At 36.5% G+C, this 12,017-nt stretch overlaps 1 protein-coding gene across 3 annotated transcripts in view; it reads right to left on the bottom strand.

Annotated features, from left to right (window-relative positions):
- The window catches only part of rps6kc1 (ribosomal protein S6 kinase C1), a 143,755-nt gene that overhangs the window by 75,177 nt on the left and 56,561 nt on the right, over positions 1 to 12,017 (bottom strand). For 2 of the 3 annotated variants that reach the window (XM_008125839.3, XM_016990665.2), the window contains 2 exons: positions 9,976 to 10,032; positions 8,673 to 9,035 (listed from right to left, as the gene is read on the bottom strand). In XM_008125839.3, the coding sequence (XP_008124046.1) occupies positions 8,673 to 9,035; positions 9,976 to 10,032 (420 nt within the window). Of the gene's footprint in view, positions 1 to 2,699; positions 3,136 to 8,672; positions 9,036 to 9,975; positions 10,033 to 12,017 lie in introns of those variants that run through there. The other variant, XM_062971954.1, reaches the window with a different exon arrangement.

The following is a 12,017-nucleotide window of genomic DNA, read 5'->3' as shown; positions in this document are numbered from 1 at the left end:
TGCACTTTGATTGTGCTTTTCGTGTATGGCAGAGGGTTGGACTAGATGGCACATGTGGTCTCTTCCAACTCTATTGTTCTATGATTCTATGAATTAGGTGCCTCAATCTCATAAAATAACATGGCAATATTTTGACACTGCAGAACTTCTCCTTAGATTGTGTAGTTGCAAAAACACCAGTCTGACATGACATTTGTTGGCATTTTCTGGCTCATTTTGGTTGACACTTAGATGGAATGTGTGATGGCCTAGGATCTCACCACAACTAGGGACTAATTTACGCAAATATAGCTTCTTGTCATATTTCATTCTTCCTCAACCTGGTGCCCTCAAGATGTGTTGATCTATAGTGTCAACCAGAATAGCTAAAGGATAATGTGAGATGCATCCCATTGGTGAAGGCTATTATTACCTATACTGTTTGTACAGGTTTTAAAGATCATTTTCAATCTGAAGCAGAAATGAAAATTTCAACTGGCTGGTTGTGCTCTCTAGCCATTTCATCAGACATAGTTCTTTTTACTTGGTGTGTAGCCAAAGAACAAAATTTGGGCCAAGAGGTTTCTTGTTCTGATGCCTTGGGAAGTCATCAGACAGCAGCCTCCTAGCTTTCAACAAGAGACTAGCATACGACTACTTTCGCCCTGAAGTGACAAGCAAATCAGTTTTCTTGGAAAGACTTGTAAGTGGGAAGCGACAAGAGAGAGTAAGCAAAAACAACATAGCTCAGCCAAGAATTTCAAATTCTCTGCTGACCGAGGATGATGTCCTTGGCCACAAGAGACAGGTCTATGCCTCATAAGGTCTGGCAATTTTTAACAGCTTGGCTTTATAACCAGTATGTCTTGGTCAAACAAAGCCAGGGATTAAAGGGTGAAGCCAAAGGGATAGACATGTTCCTTTGCCCCTTGCTTGGATTGCGCAGATTTTAAAACCATAAGGGCCAATTCTGAAGAATTATCTGAAGGGAAAACAGTAACACATGCTTTTATTGGTGGACTTCCTTCATGTGATGAAGAAATTATAACAATATGATGTTTCTCTATCAATGAAGAATAGTCACATTTATTTGAGATCAGATAACCCAACAGATATGAGGGCGGGGTGTTTTCCAGTTACATTGCTATAATTCATACCTGGGAGAAATGTGGCACACTAATAATAATAATAATAATAATAATAATAATAATAATAATAATAATATCAATGTTTATGTATTACCCACCTCTTCGTTCAGCTCGAGGTGGGGTGCAACATAGTTAAGTGCATCTTTAAGATTACATATTAAAACATAGTTACAATGCAACCATAATATAATATATTAAAATATACACATATCAAAATACCCAAGACAAAAGTTCAAACATAATAGGCATAGAATATGATTTAAAAGTCATAGTTAAAACTGACTGAATAGGCCTGCCAGAAGGTCTTCAGTTGTGTTTTAAATTCCCACAATCGGAGCTCTTCTGGCAGGTCATTTCATGGTCTTGGGGCAGCCAATGAAAGGGTCCTCTGGGTAATGATCACCGTTTGGGTTCTAGCAGACTAGAGTAACTGCCCCCCCTCCGCCCCCCATCCCTGAGGACCCAATTGTGTGGGGTGGATCGTACGGGAGGAGGCAATCCTGTAGGTAACCTGGATACAAACCACGTAGGGCTTTAAAGGTCAAAACCAACACTTTGTACTTTACCTGGAAAGTAACTGGCAGCCAATGGAGTGACTTTAGTATTGGAGTCAAATGCTCACTCCTAAATGTTCCTGTAGCTACCGTAGTCTAACTGCCTTGTTTTGAACTAATTGGAGTTTCCGAACTTGGTACAGATGTAGCCCAATGTAAAGCGTATTGCAGAAGCCCAATCCTGAGGTTGCCAACGCGTGCATTACAATCTTTATCTCTTTTCTCCTTCCTTTTCTTTCAATGAATATTATTTCTAAATAAAGTTGATAGTATAAGCAACAGTAAAGAAAAAACTACATAACAACACAGTAAAATCAATTAAAATCAAGACAACATGAGATTAATAAACATTATAAAATGAAACTCACTAATTACATCCTTAAGTATAACAAGATTGGACTTTGGGATAGCTAGTATGAATAACCTGAGAAAATACAGTGCTTACTATTGAGAAAGCTGGGTGCTTAGAATATATGACTGAATTACAGTCAGGATATACAGACAGTTACACACCCATGTTGTATTTCACTAGGATAAGATCAGAAGCCTAAATGGCTTCCATTTGGAAATAAACAAAATGTATGATAATATAACATTATTTTAAGATTTTAATTCCTTATTTGTTGTAATTGCTGAATGAGATTTGAATATTCTCCAAAATTATAATCAATCCAATGCTATCTGGGCAAATACGTATAAGAATTCTATCTGCTATACATAACTTTGCTGCTGTATAACAACTGATTGACAAAATTATTGTGCAGGACTTTAACCTAGTTAGGTTCCAAATGATGAAGAAGTGTGGCTTTAGGAAATACTGACAGAACATAAAAAGAGTCATGCTGGATCACTCAAAGACCTATCTTGTCCAGCATTCTGTTAACCCACTGGCCAAGCAGGTGCCAGTGGGAGGCTCACAGCAAGATACAAAATAATACCTTCCTACGTGATTCCCAACAACTGATTTACATAGCCATATTTCTCTTGTATTGAAAGGTAACATCAATGAACACCTCACCTATTGATTCACAAATACAAAATGTCCCATTTGTGATCAGGAAAGACTGACCATCTAGTTCAGCACCACACAGATGGCTTTTGCCAGAACTTAGGGATAGTACATTCAGCTTCCAGAATTCTCCATCACACTGGCCATGGAACACTGAGACTTCTAGTCTGAACTTACTTACAACTAATTCCATTAAAACACTCATTTAAAATACTAAAACACACATTCAGTGCATATTAATACATACAATAGGCCCTCTGGATCTGCAAGGGCTAAATTCTGAGAATCCCCACAGAAACCAAAAAAATCAAATGAATGTGTCCATATTATTAAATAACTTCCTCACATTCACATTATCGTCAGGTTATGTATAGGATATGAAGACATGTGGTTGGTGGAAATTGCTAATCCAGAACCCACAGATCCAAAGGGTCTACCGCAGTGGCCCCCAAACTTTTTAAAGAGGAGGCCAGTTCACCGTCCCTCAGACCGTTGGAGGGCTGGACTATAGTTTTTTTTAAAAAACTATGAACAAATTCCTATGCACATTGCACATATCTTATTTTGAAGTAAAATAACAAAATGGGAACAAATACAGCCTCAATGTTAATAATAATAATCATATAATCATAATCATAATAAAAATAATAAAGAGGGTTGGAAGAGACCCCTTGAGCCATTTGGTCCAACCCCCTTCTGTCTTTGCACACTAAAAGCACAAGCAAAGCACGCCTGACAGATGGCCACCCAGCCTCAATGTTTAATAATAATAATAATAATAATAATAATAATAATAATAATAATAATCTGTCAACTGCAAAAGACCACCTTACTGGGATCTGCACACATCATCCAAAAATACATCACACAGTCCTAAACTGTTCGACTTGTGATTTTGTGATATGAAATCCAGCATATATATCTTATTTGCTGTGTCATACTCTGTCTTTGTGTCAGTAATAATAATAATAATACAGTAGAGTCTCACTTATCCAAGCCTCGCTTATCCAAGGTTCTGGATTTTCCAAGCCATTTTTGTAGTCAATGTGTTCAATATATCGTGATATTTCAGTGCTAAATTCGTAAATACAGGAATTACAACATAACATTACTGCATATTGAACTACATTTTTTGTCAAATTTGTTGTAGAACATGATGTTTTGGTGCTTAATTTGTAAAATCATAACCTAATTTGATGTTTAATAGGCTTTTCCTTAATCCCTCCTTATTATCCAAGATATTCGCTTATCCAAGCCTCTGCCGGCCCGTTTAGCTTGGATAAGTGAGACTCTACTGTAATAATAATAATGAGGGTTGGAAGAGACCCCTTGGGCCAGTTAGACCAAACCCCTTCTGCCTTTATGCACCAAAAGCACTAGCAAAACACCCCTTAATAATTATTAATTAAATAATAATTAAAATACTGTTATAAACAAGCAAAGCTTTGGAAGGCACACACTAGGTGAGGGAGGAAATTAAACACCAAAACATCATGTTTTAAAACCAATTGACAGGAAAAAGCAGTCCAAAACACGGTAATGTTATGTAGTAATTACTGTATTTATGAATTTAGCACCAAAACATCACAATATATTGAAAACATTGTCTACAAAAACATTGACTACTAACAAATTGACTACAAATAAAGATAGAATCCCATAAAATGAACTTACAGGAGCAACACCGTCAGAAATTGAATCCATAAAAAGTTCAATCCTTGTTGCCTAGAGAAACAGCTGTGGATCGAGGCAGGAGGCAAATTGCGTTGGATAATCCAGAACGTTGGATAAGCGAATGTTGGATAAGTGAGACTCTAATGTAATAATAATAATAATAATAATAATAATAATAATAATAATAATGCCTCTTTTTCTCTTTTAAAAGAGATTCAGGGAGAGAAGAGGAAGCCAGTCACACAAAATATGAAGATTCACATTCAACAAAAATACTGCAGCTACCCATGGAAAATTATAAAGGTTTTTCACTTTGAGCTAACTTTTATCATTTCTAACCATTTCAGAACAATGCTATACATGCAACCTTGGGGGTTAAAAGTGTCTTCTTTCAAATGCCCTCTAAATGTAAAGGTTGCTATTGTACAAATTTAAATGTAAAAGCTTTATATCTAATCAAATTTGGCAGCACCTGATCCTTTCAAGTGAGGAAACTATGCCTGTACATTTTTTTTCTTCCCATTTTGCCATGAAAGAAACGTCTTCTTGACAGTTTATTCTTTTTAAAATGTATATCAACTTTAGAGGCAGATAAAACAAAATATCAATTTGTCAGAAATTGGGCAAACATATTCTGTTCCTCGGGGGCTATTATTTCAATACGGAAGAAAGATTACAACAGGTATTTGATTTCTAATGGTAGTAAATGGGTAAATAATAGACTTGGGAATAAAATCAGACAGCCTCCAAAACAGTCCAAGCCAAGTTAGTCCAATGAGAGACACATATAATAAAAACCAATTGCCTGAAAGAACTGTACCTAAATAATAAAATCAGTACAAGTCATTAAAATTAATTCATTAAAAAACAGAAATTACTGACAATCTTAGTAATCAGAAACTGCCTGCACAAAGAAATCAGTCTTTGGCTTATGGCAGAAATAACCAACAACGGAAGGCTCCATGACCTCAATGGGGAGATCATTCTAAATGATGGCTGCCACAACAGAGATTGTTCTTTTGCATATCAATAACAAGTAAACCTTTCTAAGCCGTGTAAATTGTATAAAACCTCCATCCCAGCAATCTTGCATTAACCTGTGAAAGGCAAGAAAATTCCCCAAAGGCTGCCAAAGGTCTATACACCACAATAAATGCCTATAGGCTACCAGGAGAAGCTCTGGTAGCAGTCTGTGTATAATTCTCAAAGTACAATCAGATGCTGTAACTACAGAACTCAATTAGTAACAAACTATCACAATGAATCAAATGCAAATCACACCGAAGTACAGACAAGTCAAGCAGGAGTCCCACTAGTAAAATGTCAGCAAATATATATCCTACTATCCTAATCCTTTCATTGTGTAATTCAATTAGAAGAGCATGAAAACTGGCCTCTTTTTATTATAGAAACTTTTTACATAGATGGGAAGCTTTTCTTCAGTCACTAAATCAATTTCTTCAATCACTAAAGCAGTTTGATGTTAAGAGATGATTGAAAACTACAACAGGAAGATGGCATAAACAGCATAAAAAGGAGGGAGAGTTCTCCAAAAGGAAGTTGGACCTAAAGTACTCTCAAATCTAGGGAAAGTACACTTTTTTTTCTCTTCTAGAATGGCACTGAAATTTGAGAGCATCAATTCATACTTGCTTGGCACCACCAAGTGGCAATAATATGGATCTGCAATTTATTTTCAGTTTTAATCACTATCACTTCAACATTTGTACAATGCTTTCAATGATGGCCATTCACTGAAATAAAATATTCACAGTCCTTTCTATTCTTAACATTAGGTCAATGCAATAAAACTGCAACACATGGCAGGAGAAGAGAAGGAAAGAAGGTCCCCTTTATACAAGCTTTGAGATGAGAGAAAGAAGAAAGCAAGAATACACTTCTCTCATCAGGAGAAGAAAGAAATAAAGCAATTTTAAGCCCATACATAATATGTTTGTGACATAGAGGCAGCCTAATGACCATCATCTGACTTCACAACCAATCCACATCATTTTGTGAACTCTTGTTGGCCGTTGTAAATTAATGTGGATGTTTGTTTAGATTTTATGTCATTATATAATTTTGTCTGACTACATGTACAGTGTTCCCTCGCTACTTCACGGTTCACTTTTCGAAGATTTGCTGTTGTGTGGTTTTTCAATAAACTCTAAAAGACTATTATAAATCATAAAAAATTACAATTTACAGCCTAAGGAAGGGAGGAAGGAGAAGCCAAAGGGAGAGAAAAGGAGCCCAAGCGGCAACTGGAGGAGAAGGAAGCAATTTATCAACACACGATTGGTTGATAAAGACTTAAAATAGTGTATAACTACTTAAATCATGTCTACATATTAAAATAAATATAGTGTCCCTACTTCACGGATTTTCACTTATTGCGGGTGGTCCTGGAATCTAACCCCCACAATAAGTGAAACTGTAGTTTAATTTATTGATGTTAGGTTTAATTTACTGATGTTAGGCTTCAATTTGATGTTAGGTTTTAATGTTATTTTCATATGTGGGTTTTTTCTGGATTTTATGTCATTATTATTATTATTATTAGTAGTAGTAGTAGTAGTAGTATCTTGATTAATAATAATGCAATATTATGAATCATGGTCTAAGATTGTTGCTATGTATCTTCAGATCAACTCCAGAGAGAGTTTATCACTGCAATCTGTTATAGGCCCCATTTATATCTATGGGCGCACTGCTTTAATAATACACAAACTGGGAGGTGATATTTTAGCATGAATCAGACTAGACATAATGAGAAGATATGGAACAGCCAACAAGTTGCAAACTTCAGGTTTTAACTAAAATTCAAGAGAAAGAATTGTGCTGCCCCTGCTGAAAAATTCTAATAGAGTCTCACTTATCCAACACTCGCTTATCCAACGTTCTGGATTATCCAACGCATTTTTGTAGTCAATGTTTTCAATACATCGTGATATTTTGGTGCTAAATACGTAAATACAGTAGTTACTACATAGCATTACTGAGTATTGAACTACTTTTTCTGTCAAATTTGATGTATAACATGATGTTTTGGTGCTTAATTTGTAAAATCATAACCTAATTTGATGTTTAATAGGCTTTTCCTTAATCCCTCCTTATTATCCAACATATTCGCTTATCCAATGTTCTGTTGGATAAGTGAGACTCTACTGTATCTTTCTTATCAAAGATCAGAAAGGTACTATTCATACAAAAAGCCAGTTTTACCATACCAGCATCCCTAACCTAACACATGACTTGTGTTTTTTTGTCCCTTGCATAGTCGTAAGTAGTTTTCAGGCTTTCCTTCTACTTTTGATAAAGTGAATCTCACCCAATGAGGCTAATCTGAAAAACTTTGAAACAGCCAACTTTAAAGTGTAGTTTATGACTGTTGTTGTTGTTATAGCTGAGGGTCAACAAGTCATTTTCAATTTATGGCAGCCCTATCACAGGGTTTTCTTAGCAAAATCTGATCAGAGGGGATTTATGATTATCCCAAGGTTAACCAGTGTTTTTCCATGCTTGAACAGGGATTTGAATCCTGGTCTCATGAGTTGTAGTTCAATGCCTAAACCACTACACCATAAAGCATATTAAAATTAATTTGAAACCTTAGTTAACAGAACCTAAGTGAAACTTTCATACTCCTTACCATGTCACTCCTTATTACACAGTCACTGAAAGGAAAGGTTACTCCTAGGCATACAAGCAAAAATCCTTCCGTAAAACAGCAATGCAAATATATTGCATCGTTGTTATTTATTATGGGCTTAATTGGGTGGAAAGGCGCCAGGAACACTTATATTCTACACTACCAGGGCATCTGGAAAGTCAGCTCCCTGGAACAAAATTTCTCAGAGCTCATTCATCACATAGCAAGGAAGAAATCAGACATAAGGCTTAATAAAAGGGAAATGGCTATATAGAGTGAAACATCTGTAAATTATAAACCAGGCATGTTTTAGCAGTGGGATGGGTCCTGGTATTGTGTTTTAAAAAAGTATATACTATGATAATTAAAGCTTGGGGGGGGGGAGTGAAGTCATTATTTACTAGTATTTCCAAAATCCCTCAGCAAGTATGCTCTGTGACCAGGCTCGCCGAAGGACTCCAGGAGCTTTAGTCCAAACAACGAATATGTCCAGGCCTGGAAAACATTCTAATGTCTATCAACATGCAGAAGATTTTTTAAAATCTACTTAGTGAAAGGAAAATATCTGTGAATGTGTTTGATGATAAGACGTGGATAAAGATTTAATTTACATTGAAAAATCGAATACAACAAAAAATAAAGAATTGAGGTCATACCTTGAACCCCTTCCAGGAGCAGATCCACTCCTTTCCTATAAAAACTATAAGCTGCCTCATAATCTTCCTCTTCCTCCTTCTTCAAGGCCAGCTTTATTAGCTCCCCTGCTTTATCCAAGTAGTCTCGCCTGCCAAGCCTGGCCTTTAAACTCCCCGTAAACAGACCACGGCTTTCCCTCTCGCCATCAGGTTTGCTCCATTCATGATCCGAAATGGCAGAAGCCTGTACTGGAGGATCAGTGGTAAAGCCGAGACCAAGAGATCGACTTGGAGAATTCTGGTTAGATGCCATTCCATCATCTAACTCAGCAAGAGAGTCCACATCCACAGTCAAAGAAATCAAGTCACTGTCGCTAGAGAAACCTGAAGAGGAATGGAAGAAAGGAATCAGGGCATATTAGGAATTTGTCTAGTCTAATCTTCTTACTCTGAGATGGTATCTCTTAAATCAATGGTGACTCACATTTGGCCTGTGGGCTGCATCCATGTGCCACCCAAATTTGCATGCCCCAGACCCTGTCATTGCCACCAAAAATGTTTTAAAACAACAGACCTGTCCAAGAGCAGTCCTTTGTGGCAAAACACTATGGGAGCCAATGGGATAGGGCCTTCTCTCCTGTAGCACCCTCTTTACGGAAAACCCTCCCCTTGAGAGACCTGATTTGTGCCAGCACTGGTGTCATTCTGGCACCAAGTCAAACCCAAGACTTTTGGAATAGTTTACATTACAGTGTTATGGTTTACATTACAGTACGGCTCCCATATCCTTGATATTTTAAGTTCAATTACTTCTAGGAGGGCTGGTGTTGTTTTAAAAATAGGGCTTTAAATAGGTCAGCAGAAAATCTGCAGTCCAGAGCGCTCTCAAATGGAAGAACAGAAGAACAGGCAGTCATCAACCCAAAACCTAGTTTTGAAGTACCCACAATAAAAAAGATGCCCCCATATCGTTTTTTAAAAACTCTTTTGTCATCCTTTCATTCACTTCCATTGTGTAGATCCCTTTCATCACCCATCTCCTTCAAGTCTCACTCCCACAACAGGCACCCTGTGAAGACCCACTGTTTCAGAGACGAAGGACATCGGTGATAAAACACCATTTCCGTGTGGGCGTCTTGTCAGTTACAGAACTGGCCTCCAGGTTACCTGCTTTGTCAAAAGAAACTCAGCTGCGTGGAGTGCAATTCAAGGTTTCAGCTCATCTCAGAAGCAATAAGAAATGCCACAGTTGCCCTAACATTGCATTAACATCCAGAAGAAAGAAGCAGTCAAGGACTTCCCAATTCATTCCATTTATTCTTACCTCCATATTCTGATTGGCTAAGTGTCACATCATCAAGGACGCCAACATCTTTCCGTGCTTCAGAAACAAAGAAGAGGAGGGGGGAAGGAGCATATGGAAAGAAAGTTGATGAATTTTTATATACGAAAACAAGTACAGAGATTGCACTAATTAAAGAAAGAAAGAACTTGGATAAAGAACCCATGGCAACTCAGCATAAAAAAAGGAAGGAAATACATGCTTGGAGGTCTCTCATCCATAGGGCTGCCATAAGTCAAAGATGACTTGAGGGCAGAACAACAAACATGCTTTTAAATTCAAGAAGTCCACACTATCTGCACTCTAAAAGCCTATCCAACTCAGAAGTCAGGAGCCTCCAAACTAATCTGTTCTTTTCATATTACATGTAATTGTTAATGAAGCAACACGTTTAAACAGGCCTTTTAATATATTAATTAGAATTTTAGTGGTTAGGCTTGAGGACTTAGTGATTGCTTTACTCTGGCACTTTGGATTGATATTTGAAGACAGCCATCTTTATCCACAGGTACTGCTGCATTTTATGGAATTTTAAATCTTATTATATGATGTTTTTAGAGGAAATTGTCGTGTAAATTTATGTTGCCATGGTTTTATTTGCTTATGTATTATGTATTCTATGTGTACGGCATTTTGGAGTGCTTTTGTGAGCCACCCCGTCCCTTCAGGGAGATAATGGCGGGATATAAATGGAGTATTATTATTATTATTGTTTATTATTATTATTATTATTATTATTATTATTATTATTATTATTATTATTTCCAAGCAATAAGGTAAAAACTATTAAGATCAGCAAAGACAAATGCACAATGGGTATATTAATCCCTCCTGGCTTTCAGTATCTTTTAGAGGAGCCAGAAGAGGTTTTCCACCATGCTATGGCTGACAATCGACAATTCTATTTAGAAGAGCAAAGTGAAGCCAACCTTAGGAGAAAAAACACCTTGACAAATTATCTTATTGTTTAAAGCTGAATGGTTGCCCCTTCATTTTTGTTGGGGTTAAGGGTGCAGGACCACCACAAAGGTTTTTTTAAAGTGAATTCAAAAACACTGTTGTTTTATCTAAGTGAACATTTCTCTAGAAATCTCTAGGTCCTCCAGCATGACTCAATGGTCTACTTGTAGAGTGTAAAAAATATGGGAATTAGCATGGAGCAAAGGTCTGACCAATGGAATATGACTCTGAAGGCCAGGTTTCAAATCCCTGCTCAATCATGCAAATCCACTATGTGACTTTTAGCAACTCATTCTCTCAACCTCAGAGGAAGGCAAATTTTGCCAAGAAAGCAAATGATGGTTTACATTATAGGATTACTTTTGGGTCAGCATAGGGCAAACATGTCCTAAAGGTACACAATAACAATATGAAGTGTTTATGATACTCAAAAATATTGGAATATTGTAAATAGAAGTCTAAATATGCTCTGTTTAAACTACAATCTTGCAATAAAATCTTTATATTTTTTCTTACAAAAAGTTCTGTCATTCAATGGATAGATGCATACCACAGACTTACTTAAGGGTCCTAGGAAACTCCTAGAGAAAACAGTATTTTGTCGGATGTGGTTAGGTGAAACCATGGAGCCCAGTCCCACGAGTATAGAGTTACATTTTATAACATATCAAAAGGGATTTTTCAAGTGTTCATAAAATATGTCAAGAAATATATATGAATGTTAATGAAAATTAAAATAATTTCACAATCCAATACAGAATTGAGATGGAGTGAAGTTAACTATAACAACCTGAGCTAAACTGAACTTGACAAATCAATCAATTCTTTGCTGCTTTGTTTTGGTTTATATTTTGTGACTGTTATAATGGGTTTTAGATTTTACATTGTTTCACATCTGTCTTTTTAAAGATTGCTCAGAAATGACAATAAATAAATGCAGTAGGTAAAGAAAAAGATGTGCAGTGCTAAAAGGCACCTTTTATAAATGCAGAACTCCATAAAAATAACTTGACCAAGCATCATCATCATGTACTTCATCTCATATATCCCCTGTTTGAATATCA

This window comes from Anolis carolinensis, chromosome 1, assembly GCF_035594765.1.
Source record: "Anolis carolinensis isolate JA03-04 chromosome 1, rAnoCar3.1.pri, whole genome shotgun sequence".
NCBI lineage: Eukaryota > Metazoa > Chordata > Lepidosauria > Squamata > Dactyloidae > Anolis > Anolis carolinensis.
This window is presented reverse-complemented; position numbering and strand designations above follow the sequence as displayed.